Here is a 23,516-nt window from a genome sequence, read left to right on the forward strand (position 1 = left end):
CGCACTGCGAGGCGTTGTGAGCTTGTAGATCGGCTATTCTCACAATGTTTGCCTCTTTTTCACGTAATATTTGACAACTAATTGGGGCTTTGACACTATTACTTTCCACAACAGGCAGAAGTTTACAGATGCTTTGTGCACGAATGAAAACCCTCTCCCGTGGCCATATATGTTGTTAGCTTTGGAGCTGTGTGTGTGCCGCAAATAAATAGCAATATTCCCCCCGAGATGAAAACATGGATGTTTCAATATGAGCTTCTGCTTCTTATTAAAACCTGGAAATCGATGTTGTTACTCTGTATCTAGAGTGTGTGGCTTCCAGTGGGTGGAAGAAGTACTAAGATATATTACTTAAGTAAAAGTAGCAATACCACAATGTAGAAATACTCTGTTACAAGTAAAAGGCCTGTGTTCAACATGTTACTTGAGTAAAAGTACAAAAGTATTGACACCAAAAAATACTTAAAGGGACCAAAAGTAAAAGTACTAAAATGTTTGAAAGTCGCAGATACAAGCTCACAACGCGTTGCGACGCGTTGTGAGCTTGTAGATCGGCTATTTTCAAATAGCCTAGGTATAAAATAGGGCTAAAGGGATGAATGTATGTTTTATGATATAATAATTTATATCTGCAAAGTAACTAGTAACTAAAGTTTTCAAATCATTGTAGTGGAGTAAAAAGTACAATATTTGCCTCTGAGATGTAGTGTGGAGTAGAAGTAAAAGTATTGAAAATTGGGAATACTCCAGTAAAGTAAAAAATAGTAAAACCTAGAGTACACCTGCTTGGTTATTGGCTTTTGTTACCTTTTGATACCTGATGAAATACTGATGTTCACTTGTGTGGTTTGTTTGCATGCTGGCTGTCGGAGCTCCAACGGTATATTGAGCTTTTAACTTCATGGTCTTATATTGTAGTTTTTTTTGGCAGTATCACAGAGTTTTTTGAGGCGATAGCGGATAGAGTGAGTCAACCTCTCCCTTCCGTTAAAGGAAGAGGTCCGTTTGACCTTCAAGTTTAAGTCTCAGTCTACTTTGTCCTTTGTCCAGCTTGATTCATTTGCCCCCCCCCCACGTGACCAGAAAATAGCCCACCTTTTAACCACTTGAACCCTATTCTGGGCATTTCATAATGGGCAAACATTCTGTGGAAATAGCCAATCTACAAGCTCACGACGTGGTGCCTTGTGAGCTTGTAGATCGTTGTTTCAATGAAAATATTTGGTGTGTAGGGGAAAAAAAGAGGGGGGCCGAGGATATTATATAGATAGATATACAAGCTCACAGCATGTGAGCTCGTGCCGTGCTGCGCACTTGCACATCTGCTATTTTTGAACATTTTTGAAAAATCTTGAAAGTGCATTTTTTAATCATTTAATATATCAATTTGGGGGGGTTCTTGGCACAAAAAGTTTGAGAACTACCGATTTAGAAGGCATTCGTAGAAGCGGCCTCAGGTCTTAATGGGTTAAGTGGTTAAACATGTAGCCTTGCTTTCTGTCCCCCCCTAGCCCCCCCCCCCCCCCCCAACCCCACCTTTTGTCTTTTATACTTTCATACTGTCTGAGAGGCGTTTTTGTTTAGTGTCTCTTAGAGGAAGTCACTCTGCAGCTCGTTGGAGAGCTGACTCACGGCCACCTCGCTGTGCGTGGATCCCGTTAGCATCCTGGCGGTCTGTTGGGGGGTGCAGAGCCCGCCCCCCCCAGACCCCGCCTCGGGGCACCGGGGACAGTGTCTGCAGGCGCCGTGGCCGTCGGCCAGTCCGTTGGACAGCCGATAGCCGGTGGAGTCGTCGTGGCAGCAGTCGCCCTCTCGGCTCCGCTGGGACTGCCCCCTCCCGCCGCCGCAGGGCCCTCCCTTGTGGGCGGAGCCGCCGCGGCCGCCGCCCCCGCTCAGGCACAGGCACCACGCGCAGAGCGTCAGCCGGCACCGGGCGGCGTCGCGGCACAGCGACTTGCGGAAGTTGGGCTTGAAGAGCAGGTAGGTGACGGGGTTGTAGAGGGTGGACGACTTGGCGAACATGGCGGCCAGCGCGAACGCCATCGGCGGCACGTCGTTCGGGTCGCCGAACGCCGCCCACATGGACACGATGGCGTACGGGCTCCACGCCGTCAGGAAGCCGATGCACACCGCCACGGAGAGCTTTATATGAGGGGGAGGGACGGGGACACAAGACACACAAAAACAAATACGTTATTATCCTGTGGTTTTCTTAACAAGTGCAGCTCTGAGTGACGCAACTGATGCAAACCCGGTGCCCACTGCCGTACGGAGGCGCAGGGCGATCAGATAGGAGAAACACTTACAAAATATAAAATACAAAATATGAAAATACAGTAGAAAACTATCCGGCTATGGAGGCTCTAATGCAAGGGTTCCCAAACTTTTCAGGCCGTGACCCCCCAAAATAATGATTTTTGAACTGGAGAAAACCCGTAATAATGATATTTGAACTGGAGAAACCCCCAAATAATGATATTTGAACTGGAGAAACCCCCAAATAATGATATATTTGAACTGGAGAAACCCCCAAATAATGATATTTGAACTGGAGAAACCCCCAAATAATGATATTTGAACTGGAGACCCGCACCCTGGCATCACATTTAGTTTGACTCGGTTCCACAGATAAATGTTGTGAAAATAGTCTAACTACGAAGCTCACAACGCCTCGCACTGCGAGGCGTTGTGAGCTTGTAGATCGGCTATTCTCACAATGTTTGCCTCTTTTTCACGTAATATTTGACAACTTGGGCAATTTGGTATTACAAAGATCTTAAAAGTCATTAAATTGTCACTTTACAAATGTGCAGACACCCTGTATACACTTATACTGTTTGTTGGTTTGTTTACAGTTGAGTGAGAAATACATTTTGCACATTAAGCTATTCATCTGGGGACCCTCAAAAATAATTTGGGGACCCCTCTGGGGTTCACGACCCCCAGTTTGGGAACCACTGCTCTAATGCACAGGTATTTGTCTGGCTTGTGGAACACCCAGCTGCTATTTTTACCATATACAAAAAAAAAAAAAACATTTGAACATTTTGAAAAAAGTTAGAACTTTTTTCTAACTTTTTTCATTTTGGAAATGTACCCAAAATAGGGACACCATGTTTAATGTCGTGACAGTTCCCCACCTCTAGTCCCTTTATCTTTCTATATAACTCTATATAACAAAATAAAAACTGCTGAATGAATGCGCTTGTTAAACTGCTTTGCTCAGTTTTTCACAGAGTTATATTATATAGCCCATTTCATTATCTCTTCCAATGTAATAAAATGGGACACTTTTGCTCTCTATCAGACTGCTGACTGTATGGGTTCGTCATAGGGATGTCCGATATTATCGGCCTCCCGATATTATCGGCCGATATTAGCATAAAAATTGATATCGGGAAAATATCGGTATCGGTTTTTGAAAAAAAAAAAAAAAAATTTTTTTTTTTTTTTTTTTTTTTGCTTTATAAATAAGTTACAGGAGTTCTTACTGTATATGGTGTGTGTGATATGAAATTTGAGCTTACCCTAATCACAATAATCCCCGCATATATCGGTATCGGTTGATATCGGTATCGGTAATTAAGAGTTGGACAATATCGGCATATCGGTTATCGGTAAAAAAGCCAATATCGGACAACCCTAGTTCGTCAGACTGCTGACAGTAGGATCCCCCCCCCCCCTGGGGCGAGGGGGCGCATCCTCTCTGTAAACAGAAGCAGTATTACCCTTATATAGATCTGGCAATCTTTTAAATTAATGAACATGGTTACAGGAAATGCAAATATATGAGCACATAAACGTTTCATTCGCTCTGCAGTCCGCCAAGCAGTGGTGGAAGAAGTACTTAGATATATGACTTAAGTAAAAGTAGCAATACCACAATGTAGAAATACAAGTAAAAGGCCTGCGTTCAAAATGTTACTTGAGTGGAAGTACAAAAGTATTGGCATCAAAATATAGTTAAAGTACCAAAAGTAAAAGTACTAAAATGTTTGAAAATAGCAGATCTACAAGCTCACAACGCGTCGCGATGCGACGCGTTGTGAGCTTGTAGATCGGCTATTTTCAAATAGCCTAGGTATAGAATAGGGCTAAAGTGATTCATGTATGTTTTATGATATAATAATTGATATCTGCAAAGTAACTAGTAACTAAAGTTTTCAAATAATTGTAGTGGAGTAAAAGCACAATATTTGCCTCTGAGATGTACTGTAGTGGAGTAGAAGTAAAATAATTGAAAATTGGAAATACTCCAATAAAGTAAAAATACCTCAAAATTGTACTTAAGTACAGTACTTGAGTACATGTACGTAGTTACTTTACACCACTGCCGCCAAGTGTCGTGACTTTTGGTTCCCATCTCCCAGAGAATGTGGAGTTAACATCCTATAGCCTGAGGAGATGGTCGGTTGCAATATCCAATAACAAAACCGATGTCAATTCATACATCACTCTTTCTGACAAAAACAACCTAGGGACTTTTCGTAGCGTTCCATCAACAGGGTTTGTTCTGCTGCTCTAGTTTTCACTTATTTTTGCAACGTAGTATCAACCGACTGTTCTGGGATATGCTTATGCATTCTGTGCACAATGCAGAACTGTTCAAGCCTGGGTTTGAGTTAACGTTGACAAGACACGGCTGAATTGTGTTAATGGAATGGCTCGAGCCTTAAATCGTTTTTTTTGTAGTTTAGTCGCTGTCAGTGCGCCTGCCTTGTTTTCAGTGACTTAAACAAGTCAGTATATATATGTATATATTTCCTGTTTGTTCATATTCAACGTGACAGGCTGGCCCCGTGCGGGCTGGGTATCTTGTGGTGCAGGACGATATGTCAAGAACCAAATCGAATCAGGGAAAAGGGAAATGCTAAGCCCCCTCCTCTCCCCTCTACCTAATCTGCTGTATATAGAATATACTGTGTAAGCTGTTTACGAAAAGTTAGGTGGCAGCTACTGAAGGAAAAATGCTGTTGGTGTATACAACCAAGTTATTTCTTTTTTAGCGGTGCCAACCGCTCTACATTTGACTCTGTCCGTGTGTGTGTCCGTCCGTCCGTTATGTCCGTCCGTATGCTTGAACACGGCAAAACACATGCGCCACTTCAACCCACACACACACACACACACACACACACACACACACACACACACACACACACACACACACACGCCAATACTGCACACATGCGCGCACACGAACACACGCACACACACACACACACACACACACTTGACGTCCGTATGTCCGTTTGAGCACGGCATTTAACCAGCAATAACTTCAGTTCGCAGCATGCTACGGAGTACAAATTTAGTACATGGACTAAAACCACCAATAGGCACAAACTGAAATTAATTATGCCCCGCCCCCTCTGTCTTCCTATTGGCTGGGCTTTAAACAGCCGTAAGTCCAGTTTGCAGCATGCCACCAAGTCCAAATTTGGTATGTGGACTTAGATCACCAATAGGGACGAACTGTAATTACTTAAGCCCCGCCCCCTCTGTCTGCCCATTGGCTGGGCTTTAAAAAGCCATTATTGCAGTTTGCAGCATGCTACCAAGTACACATTTGGTAAGTGGACTCAGACCACCAATAGGGACGAACTGAAATTAGTTAAGCCCCGCCCCAAAGGCACCGCTTCCTTCACACAGGGTGTGCTTTTTTCTTTTTTTATGCACATATACATTTTGATTTGATGATTTCTCTTTTTGCACTCTCTTTCTCCTTAAATCCTTTTATGTTTTCATATCATTATTCTATTGTTATTACCTATGCTGCTGCATTGTCTGTAGGAAGACAAACCAAAAGAGGTTTTGCTCTCATGTACCTGTACACAAGATGTAACAATAAAGTAGCCTACAACCTTAACCTTGAACCTTGAGGACACTAATAAAAATAATCAATCTATCTGAAGACTTGAGCAATGTCCACCGCTCAGCCTACCCCTGGCCTTACATTTGACTTATGGACAAAGGACTTCTTTAGTCTGACCTCATTGTGTTTTGGGAATGACCTTATTCCTATTTTGGAATGCCAAATTTTGGATTCTTGTTTTTACCCCCTATTGAAGGCAGCAACCTATGTCCCCCATTCAAAACATGAACCCAAATATATCGGTGGCTAGTGAAAAGCGCGCACGCGTTGCTAGGCCTGTCACAATTAACATAATCGTCTAATTGCAATTATTTGAGATAATCGCAATTATTTTTGCACAATCGTCATAATCTAATCGTCTAAATTCTATGTTGAAAAACGTTCACACATCTTCAAAGATAAACAATAAGCAGAAATAGCAGATCTACAAGCTTACAACACGTCACAAAGCTTGTAGATCAGCTATTTCTGCTATTTTACATGTATAACATTATTAAATGTCAATCATTTCTTTGTATATTTAGTTGTTTGTCATATTTGCACTGTGCAATGTTTGCACAGGGCATTACGAAGCTTACAAGGCAAACAGATTTTTTCTTTTAATTCTTATGTTCCAATGTTCAATGCCAAACACACAATAAAATCGTCAATCACAATTATTTGAGTGAAAATTTATCGTTAAATTAAATTTGTAATCGTGACAGCGCTATGTGTTGCATTGTGTCTTACCCATAGACTGTTAAAAATAATGGACAAAGCCACACCATTGGTTTCTAAAAAAAGACGATTCCTGAATTCCTTGTTCAGGAATTTCAAATCCGCCATCTTTCTATTTCGTGTCATATCGCGTCATATCCAATGCAACCAGACCAATATTGGTTGGATAGCTTGTCAATCAAGAGCGGGGGCGGAGAATGAATGCTATTGGTTGTGTAGCTTGTCAATAAAATCATCCCGCCGCTCCTAGAGCATATCCTACTTTATTGTCAATTTTCAAATAAATGGGACCATAGTTTACCAAAATGCATATCATGTTGATTGAAAGACCTTAAACTAGCGACTGGAAGCATAGTATATATGACAATGTTTTTTAAGGTAAGAAAATAAAGTCTAAAGTTTGTCAAAAACCCACCCGCTTGCATTGAGAGAAATTCTTTCTGACACCAGCAGGGGCAAAACAGCGAAACTACAGGCCATTCAAATGAACTGTCACTTGAACTCACTTCCTATATATAGACGCAATGTACAACTCTCAAGCTGGCCCCGTGGTCTTACCTTAACGATGAGCGGGTGCGCGTTGCTGATCTTGTTCTTGGGGGACATGTGCTGCTGCACGGCCTGCCGGGAGCCCCGCACCGTCAGCAAGATGAAAGTGTAGGACAGGAAGATGACGGCGATGGGCACCACGTAGCAGAAGAAGAACAGGCAGACGATGTAGCTCATGGCGGCGCGGCTGTGGCTGGGCGCGTGCCAGTCGATGCAACACGCCGTGCCGTAGGGCTCGGCACCGTACTGGCCCCAGCCCGACAGCGGGCCCACGGCGAACACGCCGGCGTAGCACCACACCCCGGCGATCAGCACGCAGGCGTGGGGGTACGAGAACTTGTTACCTGGAAGGGGGGAGGGGGGAGGAGGGGGGAGGAGGGGGGGAGGAGGAGGAATTTAAGGGAGAGCCAGGGGTGAGAGGGGTTATTAACTAAAACTAAAAACTAAATGACAAAATAAGAATAAAAATTACACCCAGTGTGAAGTGAGCAGTGATATTTATGAGTTATTAATGTCATCATGCATCTCGGTAGCCAATCACAGCACGTCCTGCGAAGTGATGTGCTTACATTTTTTACATTATTATTAATTTCATCATGCGTCTCGCTAGCCAATCACAGCGTGTCTGCGAATTTTGAAGTTAATTTCATCATGTGTCTCGCTAGCCAATCACAGCACATCACACTGGGTGTGATTTTCTTTTTAGCCAATGGGCGTGTTTTCCACAGCATGGCGTCACAGCGAAAGACAAATTTTCACAACGGAAAGAAAAACTTTCACCACGGATGGGTCCTAAACCCTCTTATAGGAGCGGTTGCACCGCTCAAAAATAAATAAATAAATACAATTGTGCCATCTTATAATGAGCATTAGTGAGGACCAATTATATGAAGAAAATGGGAGAGGTGCTCCTTTAAGATAGCAACAATATGCAACAGAGGCATATTGAGTGTGGTTACCTGAGGCTGATGGGGCAGGAGAAAGGGGAGAGGAGGAACAAATGGACAGATAGATACACTAGATCTTTGTTGATAAAAATGTAAAAAAATATATATATTTATTGTACCCCAAATTAAAGATGCAACATTCACGATTTCCAGGTACAAAAAATGGGAAATATCATGACAGCTACCAAAATAAAACACTGATTTGTTTGTAAAAAAATAAATAAAAATAACAATAATAATTAGAAAGGATTAAACGGGTAGTAAGAGGTCAGGCCGGCTGTACTTTGGTCGTTCCAGAATTGCAGGTACATTTCTCGCCTCCAAGATCAACTATTTTATTAAAAAAATGAAAAATGCATCTGTATTGAATGAGTTGATGCACTGTATATTTTAAAACAAAATGTATAAGTTGACATATATGAGGGGTGACATCAAAGGCTTTTGTGATTAACTGAGTAAATTGACAAACTGCTTAACTCAGCAAGGTGAATTTCTCAGCTGGTATGCGTCCTAACTCTGAGCTGAATGAAAAAATAAATAAAAAATGATGTAAAGGTCCTGGCTTGGCAAGGAAATTCACTCCAAAAGCTCCAGTAGTTTAGTTTGTGGACACGGTGCGGTGTCACACCGTGTTACCCATCAATAGGTCACACGAGCATCTAAAAAAATAAATGAGAAAGACTGAGCGACTCAGCGAGAACGCATACCACATTAGTCTAGCCCTGGAGCGGCTGCATGTGGTTATACTGCAAACGTGAACAAAGGTTCTAGGTTACCCTTCGTAGTTAAGAGCCAATAGTCAACAGACAAGGGAGCATTGGGAGGTGAAATCAGAGCCAGTTCCACCTCCAAAGCTGTGGAGGACAATATCAGCCAGTTTGCCCTCTCTCTCTCTCTGGTACTGTATTTCATACCATTTGAGGTTTCAGCCTCCACTGATTAAAGGAGTCATTCACCCAAAACATGACTTATTTTCTATCAATTACACACCCCATGAAGCCTTGAATTCATGGAGATTATTTTTATTTTGTCGCATTCCTAAGCCAATAATTTGATTACCGGTGGAAAGATGCTAATGTATCCGATAGGAGTCTCAAAGGAGAGTCTTTGAGTCTCTTACCGGGTCATACACCGGATCATCAAATTATTGGCTTAGGAATGCGACAAAAACTAAACTTTCCATTCATTCATTGCTTCATGGGGTATGTAATTGATAGAAAATAAGTACATTTTTGGGGTGAACTACTCCTTTAACATAGCTGTAGTGTTGATACAATGGTGTCTCTTCAGGGGACCTAACTGATTAAAACTCGCACCACACTGTTTACAGTGGAAAGGCTTTTCTCCGGTGTGGACGCGCTGGTGAGTCTTCAGGTGATGTAACAGACGGAAACTCTTGCCACACCATTTACAGTGGAAAGGTTTTTCGCCAGTGTGGATACGCTGGTGCGTCATCAGGTCACCGCCCTGAATAAAACTCTTGTGACACTGTTTACAGATGTACGGTCTTTCCCCGGTGTGGATACGCCGGTGCTTATTCAGTTGACTTAAATCACTGAAGCTCTTGCCGCACTGTTTACAGCTGAACGGCTTTTCTCCGTTGTGGATACGCTGGTGTGTCTTCAGACTGTCTAATCGACTGAAGCTCTTGTCACACTGTTTACATTGGTAAGGTTTCTCCCCACTGTGGGTATGCTGGTGTGTCTTCAAGTGCCCTAACTGACTGAATCTCTTGTTGCACTGTTTGCAGATGTGGGGTTTTACCCCACTGTGGACATGCTGGTGCGTCTTCAAGTTCCCTAACTGACTGAATCTCTTGTCACACTGTTTGCAGGTGTAGGGTTTCTCCCTAGTGTGGATTTGCTGGTGCGTCTTCAAGTTTCCCAACTGACTAAATCTCTTGTCACACCGGTTGCAGGTGTAGAGTTTTTCCCTAGTGTGGATATGTTGGTGCGTCTTCAAGTTCCCTAACTGACTAAATCTCTTGTCACGCTGTTTGCAGGTGTATGGTTTTTCGCCAGTGTGGATACGCTGGTGTGCCATCAGGTCACCCGCCTGAATAAAACTCTTGTGACGCTGTTTACAGATGTAAGGTTTTTCCCCGGTGAGGCTGCACCGGTGTTTATTCGGATTATCCAACTGGCCGAAACTATCTTTACACTGATTACAGATATGGGGTTTCATTCCTGTGTAAGTCATCTGTTGTGTATTCATTTCTCCTGGCTGGGTTAACTTCTTTGTAAACGGATGACTGGATGATCTTGGTTGGTCTGTGTCTGCTTGTTTCTGATTGGTTACAGAGCTGATTATTGTCTGACAGTTTGAAGAGGGGATTTGCCCATTTCTCATTATTTGGCAGTAGAGGCCATTGTGATTCTTCTGCATGTATGAACAGACAGCGCAGCAGACCTGAGCCTGGGAAGACTGGGTCCTGACTCCTTCCAGGAGCGGTGGTTCATCGTCAAACCTGCTGCTATACATGGACTGTGATGAGGGAGTGTATGTCTTTTGGGACTGAAACATCTCTCTTTCTCTCTCTGTCTCTCTCTGTCTCTCTCACTCAGTCTCTCAACAATCCCCAGGACTCTCCCAAGACTATATATTGGGATAGTGGTACTGGGGTTTGGTTCTGGTCGGGGAGTTCTCAACCAGGGATGTCTGGCTTTATGATCCAGTTTATGATATGACTAGACTATTGGAATTCCTGTATAGCATCTCACCATCTGTGCTGGTTTCTTCTCTTTCACTGATGTACCGGAATGCCTGGAAGGCCTTGTATACAGGCTTGGCAGCTGTGGTCTGACGTCAAACACTAACCATGCATGCCTAACAACGCCAGTTTACGCAGGCACTGTTGCAGGTCATGCAGTGTCCTGAATTGGGCACTCGATCAACTTATTTGGATATAGCCCAGTTTGGGATCTCCATAAATGGGGATTTGCGGATTTGCAGATATTTTGGACAAGACGATCTTATTCAGTTCAAACCGAGCATCAGAATGGTGAAGAAAGCTTCTTTAAGTGACTTTGAATGTGGCCTGAACTGTTGATACAAGGCAGGTTGTATCATTTTTTTCATGTGGTTAACTAAATTCTCATGCCACATTCAAAGTCACTTAAATCATCTTTCTTCCTCATTCCGACTCTCTGCGTTAACTGCAGCAGATCATCTTGAAAATGTGTGCATGCCTAAATGCAATGAGTTGCTGCTGCCACGTTATAAGTACAAAATAACGTTAACATCAGGGGTGCACATAACTGGTGCGCAGGTGCGCATGCGCACCCAAAATAAAAAATGAGCACCACATCAGACGACGCGAGGCGCTTTTGCGTACCAACAGCTGGGACAGGAATTTCCAAGCTTTTATTTTTTAGCTAAACTAAAAAATAAAAGCCTGGAGATCGAGGCTAGGAATTTACTTCCTGAAGCCACACTCACACAATCACGCTAAAGCACCCGTCGGCCCCATGTACAGCCAGTAGGCGCAGGGGGAGAGATGCATGCTGCACGTGATTGTGTGAGGCGATATCTCGCATCGCCTCGCATTGCCCCGCTGCGTGCACGCAGCCAGCAGCGGCTGTTAGAGGCACTCGTCACCGATGATGAACGCACCGTGAAGGTGCAAAATATGCCGCGAACGTCCCAATCTGGCGGATAAAAGCAGCGCAGCACAGGGCACCAACCTTGGGGGCTCCACCAAACGGTGTCAGAGCGTCCTTTTTTTTTTTTCTCGCTCAGCTGCACAACCCCCCCCCCCCTTGACAAAACTGTCCGGTGGGCACCGTGCTGACCCTGAATCTCTTGTCAGACTGTTTGCAGATGTAGGGGTTTTCCTTAGTGTGGATATGTTGGTGTGTCTTCAGATTATCTAACTGGCCGGAACTACCTTTACACTGATTCCAGATGTGGGTTTTCTTTCCTGTGTAAGTCATCTGCTGTGTATTCATGTCTCCTGGCTGGGTTGACACTGTCGTACGTTGTTTCCAGTGTGGATATGCTTGTGCGTCTTTAGATTAGTCGAGTGACTGAAACTCTTGTCACACAGTTTTCGTCTTTCTCCAGTGTGGAAACGCTGGTGCATCCTCAGGGAAGATAATTGACTGAAACCCTTGTTACACTGTTGACAAAGGAAAGGTTTTTCACCTGTGTGGATACGCTGGTGTTCTCTTCCCTTTGACTAATGCTTTGGAAGTCCGAAGTCGCGTGTTCGAAGTCCTTTTTACACCTTATATAGGCTGAGCTGCTGTGGTCTGACGTCAAACACTAACCATGCATGCTTAACAACGCCAGTTTACGCAGGCACCGTTGCAGGTCACCGTATTATGTGATGTGAGGCTTTAGGTCATCAAGCATAGGCTCTGAGCCACTACTACTTCTTTGTGTATTTATTATATTGTTATAGTAATTTCTACTCCATTGTTCCCCACTCAGGAACGATGCATACCCCACCCGGTTATGCAATACCTGTTGTACCCATTGTACCCATTGTCGTTGTACCCGTCTGTGTCCCTTTTTTGCCCAATGTAGAGTTCTCTGTCTTACCTTGTCCCTTTGATGCCAGGAAACGGGCATACGGCCTCGTGTGTTGACAAGCAGTCCCTCCTCCCTAATTGTTCCCCAGCAGTGTTGCCAGAAATAAGCAACCAGGTCTATGAAAACAAGCCCTCTAAGAAAAGAAGGCCAGTAGTCGCTGTGATTGACAGTTCTGCTATTTGAACTTGAGTTTTTGCAACTTTCCCTAAAAGACTTAACCTTATTCCTAACCTTAACCGCAGTAAAAAAAATTAGGCCTAAACCTAAGCTTATTCCTAACCTTAACCTCAGTAAAATTATACCTAAACTTAACCTTAACCTCAGTCAAAATTATACCTAAACTTAACCTTAACCTCAGTAAAAGTAAAATTTTATCAGAGAAAATAAATTGTCTGCAAAAAGTGGCGTTGGATCATGGAAAAGCAATTGTTTGCTGTGAGATTTGAACGCGAGGACGCGGCATGCCATTGAAGCAGAGTGTGAATTATGATTGTGGGAGTTACTTGAATGTGATTTTTGTATTTGGAATATTGTTTTAATATTTTAATAACACAAATCCTTTAGGGGGGGGGGGAGTCCCTGGCACAACATATTTTCTGATAGGGGGGTTCTGCGTACAAATACATATAAATGTGGGGGTCCTTGCCATGAAACTGTTGAAGTTTAAACAACATTAGGAAACAAGTCCTAATAAGCAACTTTACAGAAAAACAAGCCCAAAGTCGCTTAGAATAAGCGGACACGGCAACGCTACCACCCAGGCGCTGTATTGATACCGCCTCCTAATGGTTAGGATGGGTAAATACAGAGGATACACTTCGCAGATGTGCAAAATTTGTAGTGACAAAGGGAGTGGGGACTATATTTTGGGAACATTGTAAAGGTGCAGCTTTAAATCCATGTCGGGCCAATATAGACAAAACTGTAACGTTGACAACATACTCATGACACCACCTTCCTTCCCGAACATGAATATCATGGTGTGTGGAGATTAACTGTTCACCAGCTTTACTGTAAAGCCATGTTCTGTGAGAGACACTCTCCCCTCAATCTCCACATTCCAGCCACTATGCAAGCGTGACTCAATTTCTAACAACATGAACCCAACTCTTTAACTGCCAGAGTTAAAACATCGTCTATAGCTGCCCTTGCCAGCGATTTCGAGCGTTTTCACTAACCTAAATCATAGAACATTATTCTTCACAACGATTCACCTGGCGTGCATGGAAATGTCCGAAAATATTTCATTATTCATTATTCATTCATTATTCATTATTTAATTAAGCCTGGAACCAAGCCATCCTGGTGAATCATGATCACAAAACATTAGATTCTGTGTCAAAAAAGCTCCCATTGTCGATTTGCTATTTTCTGCAAAAGTTTTCCCCACAATATGGATGCTGGGGTTGAAGTGGTTAATCAGCAGCTTTAAATGGATCCTGGCATCAGGGATCTCTATACATCATTTGTGAATTTATAACAGCCGACTGGGGCCTCCCTCGAGTCCTCTGTGATATAGTACACACGCCAACTTTGAAGTCAGTCGGTTCTTGTGGAGGACTGTCATGCGCACATAGTTGGCGCGTATAGAGATTTTCATATGATATTTTTGCAGAGCTAGACCTCTCAGGAATGATGCAAGTTGATTATGCAATTTCCGTGGCACCCATTGTCACCCATTGTGTCTGTCTGCCTGTCTGTCCTCCTATCTCCATATTTTAACTTTGTGTGTTTCTTTCGTAAATCAATGACTAGTGCTGTCACGATTACAAATTTAAGTTGACGATTAATTGTCACTCAAATAATTGCGATTAACGATTTAATTGTGTGTGTTGACATTGAACATTGGAACATGTGAAGCCTTTTATGCTTCGTAATAAAAAATGGCACCGGGCAGATATGACAAATAACTGAAATATACAAAGAGGATATTGACATATTTGATCATTTTTATACATGATAAATGTAAAGCAGAAATAGCTGATCTACAAGCTTACAACGTGTCTACTACAGTGTCACACAAAAGCATCAAAAGTAGCAGATCTGCAAGCTCGCGACACGTGTCAAGCTTGTAGATCTGATACTTTTGCTACTTTTGAATTTTAATCCTGAAAAGTAACATGTTTGGAATTATGAGGTTTCCACCCCGACAGAGAAGATACAGAGTTCTGTGTCTAGGTATACATCCAAATGTTGAGTCCAGGCCAGACTATGACATGTTGATTTAAATCAGCGGCTTTATCAATGTGTTTTGGAGATCCGCTGATTCGACAGACTTCCCATTGGGCGCCCCTCGGTACCTCGGCCACTGTGGTACTCAAAGTGGGGGTCCAGTGAGGCAGGGACCCCCCTTGAGGGGGTTCCAAATGGACAGGTCTGTTAGTCTAAATGTGTACAAAAGGAATGATTCTATTTGTACACATTCAGAGTTATGGGGGTCCTCGAAATAAAAAAAACAAAAAAACTATAGAGGAGTATAACTGTATAATGCAAAAGAAAAATGTAATGCCTTCAAACCGCTATTTTTCAACGTTTTTGTTTCGGCAACAGAACAAAACAAACATTGCTGCCTGAGGAAGAGTTATCGTACTCAAAACTCGTAGCTGAGAAGTCTGTATGTTTTAACCCATTCAATCCGGGAACACATCTGTGTCATTTTAGATTTTAGCTATAACCATTATTCTATACTTTGGCCATTTTTGAAAAATCATGAAAAGCTGTGCAAATATTTGAATATATATATTTTAAAGAGAACATTTGTCAAATATTTTGTTCCAGGGATCCCCAGAAGCAAGTATTTGAGTTTATAGCAGATCATGAGCTATCTGCTATTTTTGAATAGCCAAAGAAATCTTAAAATAACACAGGTGCGTTCCCGGTCTTAATGGATTAAGACAAGTTTGTTCTTGAAAAGTTGAACAATTGCTGTTTGAAGGCATTAATACTATTGTTGCCTTGTACAGTGGCCTCCCTCTATTGTTTTTTTTTGCCTTGGTGACCCCTAGGACTTTCCACTTTTTTTGTGGCTCCTTGAAACTAAAAAAGTTTGAGAACTACTGGCGGAGACCAACAGTGTGGCTGTATATAGGGCCTTATATCTTGAAGTATGGCATTCAGTTCATTCATGCACTTTGAAGTGAGGTCACACTGTATCCCAATGTGCTGAAAGCTTTGTTGCTGTGAGTCTTTATGAGTCTAGACATGTAAATAAAATAGAGTAATTACACACAAAGTCACCCTCAGTCTTTCAGCAGTAGGCTAATCCATCTTCGTTGGTTGGTATACTAACATAGCGTGTGCGTGCGTGCGTGCGCGTGCGTGTGTGTGTGTGTGTGGGGGGGGGGGGGGGGGGGGGGGGGTTGGGGTACTATGCAGTCCTAGCCCTTTGTCCAAGAAGCTAAGTTGCTGTCTGTGCATAATGGCCTGCTATAGGTAGCCTACTGTAGGCAGGGTTACTGCTTAGCCTTTGATTAATACATGAATCAGTGACTGTAAAGAACAATATTTATTGTCTGTGAAATACAGAACCCAGACTACTGTACATTCATTTCATTGTTTAATTTTGTTGACCAATGATTTACCTCACTATCCTTCACAACACACATGTACTGTAGGCTTAACTGTAATTGTTTCCCAGTGACACTGGAAAGAATTGTTTCATTAAATACATTGTGCAGTGTTGTCATATTTTTGGCCAGGTCTACGAAAACAAGCCCAAAAGACTGAGATATGAGATACACTGTATCTCATCTCTGTTTTACCACTCGAATTTTCGGGTATTTGAAAATAGCCGCTCTACAAGCTCACAATGCGATACGTTACTCTTGTAGATCGGCTATTAAAAAAAAAAAAACTTTTGAAAATAGTGTGAAATATTTGGAATATTCTTTTTTACATTTCAACACAAATCTTGTATGGGGTCCCTGGCACAACATATTTTCAGATGGGGATCCGTGAACAATTACATTAATTTGTTCACTATTGATTTGGGGGTCCTTCCTTGACCTGAAAATGTTTAAGAATCGCTGGTTTAAACAACATGTAGGAAGGAAGCCCAAACAAGCAACTATACCGTACACTTTAGAAACAAGCCCAAAAACCCACAACAACCAATATTTACAAGCGACTACAGAACAAACAAAACAAAAAGTTGCCTATAATAACCAGACATGGCAACACTGGGGGCAGATAGATAAGATAGCCCTTCACTGATCAAGCTGTCAGGCTAACCCAGTGACCCTTGAAGGAATAGTTTCATTGCATACAGGCTGTGTGGAGACAGCCAACGTTCATGCATAGAGAGGCAGTGGGCTTATCAAAATAAGGCCAATTTAATTTCCATTCCGTATGTACGAAACCATAACTTTTTAGGAAATGGAAAAACGGAACCTGTGTTCCAATGCATCCGATGTAGTTATTATTTTAGTCACATGCTCTTGGTAATGCTTTTCATTGGTTCAATATTTATAAGAACCCACAAGCACACAAATAGCAAAAATAAATAGCAGATCTACAGTATGAGCTTGTAGATCGGCTGTTTTTGTTACATGTGTGTGACACTGCATTCTAAAGTAGGGCATTCATTTACGAAAAAACATAAAAAATACTATTGAAATATTGGGGTTTCTGCCCGAATGCAACGATTTGGAAGTGCCAGGATGCTATCGGCTTCCAACCGCAACAAAGTGCTCTTCCTGTTGCGATTGCCGGCACATAGACATGCTCTGGATGCGATATTGATTTGCTCGCGGCTTTAGCTTAGCAGTCACGTTGGATTATAGCCGAGAAAGGACACTGGGGTGCCCCATAAATCAGCATCAAGCGTAATCGGATGACATTCTTCATTTCCGTTTTAAGACCGACCATGGCTCATAGCGGTAAAGAGTGCGACTGTCTATTTGTGGTGGGGGTCCACGGGCCATGATGGTGATTGAGGTCTGCTTCAGGTCACCAGTGCCTTAAGACGCCACGATTCAGCCAATACGACCTATAACATCAAGGTAATTATTCTGCATCGATCCTCCAGTCTTTAACCCCAGGAACTCTGAGACTGTAAAGCAATTCCCCACTACCTTGTTAGTTCTTACATATTCCCCTGGGTGCAGCCAGGGACCCCCATGGGGTACTTGAGTAAGAGGGTTCCCTGCTAAATTGGTTAATGTATCCTCAAAATCCGTTTTAAATAGCACATCTACAAGGCAAGCTCACAACACATTGCGATGCGATCTTGTAGATCGGCCAATTCTGAAAAAAAATGAAAAATGTGGACTGATTTTTAACATTTTAAATGGGGCACACATCTTCTCTTTCTTCTTATTTGAGTTCCTTCCCTCTTTTAAGATGGGGGTCTCAGGCAATAGTACGTATCGGCGGTCCTTGGGGGTCGAGGGTGGGGGGGTGGTGGGGGGGCAAGGAGGAAGTGCTACAGTGAATAATGCATTTTTCTCCTGTGTGATTGCCCATGGGGAACAATCCATCCATCACTAATATGGGTTCTATTAAGATCAGCTGTAGAGTGGGTCTCTTGTTTACAAACATTAGTGGGTACGAGCGCGTTCAGCGGGCAAAACCACTTTGAGAGTGAAACGCACCCAGCTGAGACTCTAATCAGATGTGTGTGATTTAGCGTCAAGCTTAACCTCGCGTCACCAGGCTTTCCACCGCCACGGAGGAAAGCCTGGTATTCATTCTAAAACGGAGCCGTGTGATCCTGGCTCATACCATCCAGGGGGGAAAAATGGGGTTCCGGTTGTAAAAGTACAACTAAAAGTCCGTAATGAAAAATTTGCTTGAGTAAAAGTACAAAAGTATTGGTATCAAAATGTACTAGTACCAAAAGTAAAAGTACTAAAATGTTAGAAAATAGCAGATCTACAACGTGTGTTGTGAGCTTGTAGATCTATTATTTTCAAATAGCCTAGGTATAAAATAGGGCTAAAGTGAAGTGATGCATGTTTTATAATGTAATAATGTATATCTGCAAAGTAACTAGTAACTAAAGTTTTCAAATAATTGTAGTGGAGTAAAAGTACAATATTTGCCTCTGAGGTGTAGTGGAGTAGAAGTAAAAGTATAGACAATTGGAAATACTACAGTAAAGTAAAAGTACCTCAAAACTGCACTTGAGTACAGACCTTTGGTACTTTTTGGTGCCAAATTGCCAATACTTTTGTACTTTTACACAAGTAACATTTTGAACACAGTATTTTATTGTGGTATTGCTACTTTTACTTAAGTAAAATATCTGAGTACTTCTTCCACCACTGTTGATCCCAGGCTAGAGTCCGCTAGCAGCGAGCTGCGGGTGCGTGATCATGTGACCTCAAGTTCAAGTCTGTCTCAAACTAGAATGGATGCGCTCCAGATGTGCTGTAAACCAGTGGTTCCCAACCTTTTCTGCTGTGGTTCTCAAAGTGGGGTCCAGGGACCATCTGAGTTCCTAGAAGGGGTTCCAAATGGACCCCTTACAGGTCTGTAACTCAGAGAGTGTACAAATGGAACCAAATGGACCCTTACGGGTCCATTTGGTTCCATTTGTACACTCTCAGAGTTATGGGGGTCCTTGAAATTAAAAAGTTTGAGAACTACTGCTCTAAAGCATTCGTGGCCCAGGATAACAACATATAGGCATGCAATTTCCACCCCCCCATCCCCTCCAGCAGATCCCACCCTTTCAGCGGCAGACAATGGTTTCAGTGTCTTGGTCATCTTGGACATTTTGGCAGAGTTACAAGTGGAGAACACGGTTCATAGCTGTGTATCTGTAATGTCTCCAAATTACTCATGACAAATGACCACTTTTATATCGTTGCTGTCAGGTCCCCAATGGAAGCAAGACCGCAAGGACTTTTTTGGTGTTATCCTTTTAGACAAAGTGTCTGACTCGTGTACTCGTGCTGTTTTACATCTGTCTAATATAAATATTCAATCAATGAATCAAAGGTAGAAACCTCTTATCTCCATATTCTAACTTTTTTTGTGGTTTTTCGTAAATTAACGCCCTACTTGATCATACTACAGCGCCACACAAAAGCAACAAAAGTAGCAGATGTACACGCTTGAAACGCGGTGGATAAGCGACGCGTTTTGAGCTTGTAGATCTGCTTCTTTTGCCGTTTTTGAATTTGAATCCTGACATGTAACAATTTTGGACATATGAGGTTTCAACCCGACAGAGACGAGATATAGTAACGTAAAAAATAAATAAACGTTTGAATGATGGTTTAATGAGCCAATTAAGCAGCACGGTTTATTGGTCTCGAATAAAACCTGAATCGTGGGCATAATTTATGGATATCGTTAAGCTGTCACAATTAAGCCACACTCTGAATTCCAACATGTTTACTTAGGGCTGCTGCTCTTGATAAGGAAATTAGCTAAATTAAACCCGTGCTTGTTCAACGGCTACAAGCTCACAAGTTACAAGCTCACAATGTGTCGTATCGCGACGCATTGTGAGCTTGTAGATCGGCTATTTTCAAATGGCCAAAATGTATATGGCTGAGGTGGTTACGGTATGTTATTTAATAATAATCCAAATCTACAAAGTAACTAAATTTGTCAAATAAATGTAGTGGAGTAAAAGTATTTGGATTCGAATAGTGGAGTAGGAGTAAAAATATTGGAAATTGGAAATACTCAAGTAAAGGACAAATACTACCTCATAATTGTACTTAAGTAAATGTACTTAGTTGCTTTCCACCACTGTCTACATCTCAAAGGGTTTTATTTCTGAGGCCCGTTAGTATGCATATGAGGCTCATCAGAATGTCTCAGAATTAGAAGGTTAAATTCACAGCCTTCACTTCAATTAGGCGTGTCTGTTTAGTGGTGCAGCCCACTGGAGTCTGGAGTCTGGACCGGGCTTAGAATACTAATGGAAGGATCCCATCAAGTCTGATGTCTCGGGGGCGCCCGCTGGCCTAGCGGTCCAGGCGCATACCATACGCTGATAATCCAGCTTGACAGCTTGTGGCGAGTTCGATTCCCGAACCCGACGACCTTTGCTGTGTGTCACCCCCCCATCTCTCTCCCCATTTCCTGCTAGCCTACTATCCTATCAATAAAGGCAGAAAAAGCCCTAAAAAAACATCTTTAAAAAAATATTCCATATTCTAACTTTTTGTGTTTTTCCGTAAATTGACGCCCTACTTGATCATACTAGACTACAGCGTCACACAAAAGCATCAAAAATAGCAGATTCGCACAGCGTTTCGAGCTTGTAGATCTGCTACTTTTGAATTTGAATGAGACTGCAATTTGAAGTACTTGCAAATGTTTGGTATTTAATTACATTTTTTGTTACACTTTTTTTATTTTATAAATCCGATCTACATCTATCTCTTTACTGTGGCTCAGCTATTTCCAACAGTATAAAATAGGGCTTAAGTAGTTGAGACATAAGAAATAAGACATTGTAATGATGGTTTAATGAGCTAAATTAAGCAGCGGTTTATTAGCCTTGAATAAGAACCTGAATCGTGGTTCATAATTGCTGTTAAATCGTTGGCCTGTTAAATTGCTATTCTGATTCATGGCCCACAGGAATCATGGGCATGAAATGAATGAATCTCCTAAATGCTTGTGATTTTAAAGTGTGTGCCGAAAATAATTGGCCCTCTCAGCGTTTCTCTGCACTGAAATACTGTGCGTGCGTGCGTGCGTGCGTGCGTGCGTGCGTGCGTGCGTGCGTGCGTGCGTATAGCCAAAGTAGTAACTAAAGTTTTCAAATAATTGTAGTGGAGTTAAAGTACAACATTTGCCTCTGAGACGTAGTGGAGTAGACGTATTGAAAATTGGAAATACTCCAGTAAAGTGAAAGTATCTCAACATTGTACTTAAGTACAGTACTTGAGTAAATGTACTTGATTACTTTCCACCACTGGCTAGAGGAATATCTAGTGCAGCTCTTCCCAGGGTTTCTTATACTGACATCGATGCTATTGACAGACTCATCCAAGCAAGACATGAATCTATGCATTAAGTTCCGAAGAGCAGCTTGCAAAGTATTGACTTTTGCAGCAAAAACCTTTCACTCGCACTGCACCATCTCGACCTTATTCAAATTCTCATGGCGTCATTATGGGCTACTTGAAGTTTCTGAAAACTTGCTCTTTTGTAACTTGACCACAAGTGGACAGTGTAGAGTGGTGTACGGTAAGCTCTAAATTGGGTGATCTTAACAGCTTTTGAGCACATGCTGAACTTACGTGAAACTTACTTATGGACCTGACATACAGTACATAATAATTATTATTATAAAAAAATGCCTTTGTACCAGTAGATGCCAGCAATAGACTAGACTAGTTCATAATGTAACGTAGCAGCCAAGCCTGCAATGAAGAGGCAATTACATTAAATTGCATGTTATCATCTCAAAGAAGAAGGAATCCATGATTGCGCGCGCCACGGTGCGTATACACCTTTGACCCCATGGAGCTCTCACAAGTCACTAAAACGCAATTTTTTCCCCCTTCATTTGCGCTGCAGTAATCTGATCCAAGGTCAGCCTAATAATCACACAAGACTTCATGCTTTTCTCCTCCTGATCAGCGTACAGGTCTTCTCCCTGATCCACTTAGCGTTCACACATAATTATAAATAAACCCAGGATCCGAGGTTATAGAATACTGCAGTGGTTCCCGAACTTTTTAGCTCAAGACCCAAAAGACATTAAACGTTTGCCCGGGACCCAGACTGGTGCTTAGTGCCAAGTATGGCACTAAGCCACCCTAGGGAACCCTATTGAACAATCCGTGAAAATAGGTGAACATTTGGCGAAAATAGCCAATCTACAAGCTTGTAGATCATCCATTTTTGGGGAAGATATTTGGTGTAGAGGTAAATAAAAAATAAAAAATAAAACTGAAGAGACCTAGGACAGACCCCTGGGGGACCCCAGTCAACGAAGTACATAGGGCTTAGGTTGTTAAAAAATATACCCCCACCACTCTGTTTACAAATCAAACCCTAGGCTTGTCATAAACCAAACCCATGAATTCCTATGAATAAGTATGCAGATCATATAGATAGATGATGAATCTTTCCATCTTTCCATTCCTCCTCCGTCCTAGCCTCCTAGTAGTTTCAATTCCAGTAAAGAGGTCGTTAGGGAGCTAGTGTCTCTCCATCGGGTCCTAAATGAATCTGTCTGCTACGTGGAGGACAGGACGGACATGATGAATGCAACACACTTGTTCTGACTCGCAATTCTGACCTGCTAATGCCCTTGGGAGAGAGACGGAGAGACAACGATTCTGGAGGTGTGTGTGTGTGTGTGTGTGTGTGTGTGTGTGTGTGTGTGTGTGTGTGTGTGTGTGTGTGTGTGTGTGTGTGTGTGTGTGTGTGTGTGTGTGTGTGTGTGTGTGTGTGTGTGTGTGTGTGTGTGTGTGTGTGTGTGTGTGTGCGCGCAGAGGAAAAAGTACACAAATGTTTTACTTAAAGTAAAAGCAAAAGTACAAATGTATTGGTATCAAAATGTACTTAAAGTACCAAAGGTAAAAGTGCTAAAATGTTTGAAAATTGCAAATCTACAAGCTCACAACGCATCGCGTTGTGAGCTTGTAGATTGGCTATTGTCAAGGTATAAAATAGGGCTAAAATGGTTAATTTGTGTTTTATAAAGTAATAATTTATATATGCAAAGTAACTAGTGAATAAAGTTTTCAAATAATTGTAGTGGAGTAGTAAAAGTATAGACAATTGGAAATACTGCAGTAAAGTAAAAGTACCTTTAATGTGCACTTAAGTACAGTACTTGAGTAAATGTACTTAGTTACCACCGTGTGCGTGTGAGAGAGAGAAATTTAATTCATTTTCATCTAAAACCGAAAATAATCCTAATCTCTAATAACGCTCTTTTGCCCTGCTGCTGCTGCTGCCCTTCAGCCGATATC

At 42.2% G+C, this 23,516-nt stretch overlaps 2 protein-coding genes across 2 annotated transcripts in view; one reads left to right on the forward strand and one right to left on the reverse strand.

The window, feature by feature from the left end:
• LOC311053419 (E3 ubiquitin-protein ligase TRIM39-like) overlaps positions 1–23,516 on the forward strand; it is a 479,738-nt gene that overhangs the window by 68,430 nt on the left and 387,792 nt on the right. The gene's annotated exons all lie outside the window — the stretch shown is intronic.
• Positions 1,591–23,516, reverse strand: part of opn7b (opsin 7, group member b) — a gene marked incomplete at both ends in the record, with an annotated part of 37,078 nt that continues 15,152 nt past the window's right edge. Inside the window, 2 exons of the mRNA XM_084068953.1 lie at positions 1,591–2,142; positions 7,151–7,485. Of these exons, the coding sequence (XP_083925079.1) occupies positions 1,591–2,142; positions 7,151–7,485 (887 nt within the window). The remainder of the gene's footprint in view (positions 2,143–7,150; positions 7,486–23,516) is intronic.

Source organism: Gymnoscopelus microlampas (assembly GCF_963454915.1).
Source record: "Gymnoscopelus microlampas genome assembly, chromosome: 10".
In the NCBI taxonomy this organism is placed as follows: Eukaryota; Metazoa; Chordata; class Actinopteri; order Myctophiformes; family Myctophidae; genus Gymnoscopelus; species Gymnoscopelus microlampas.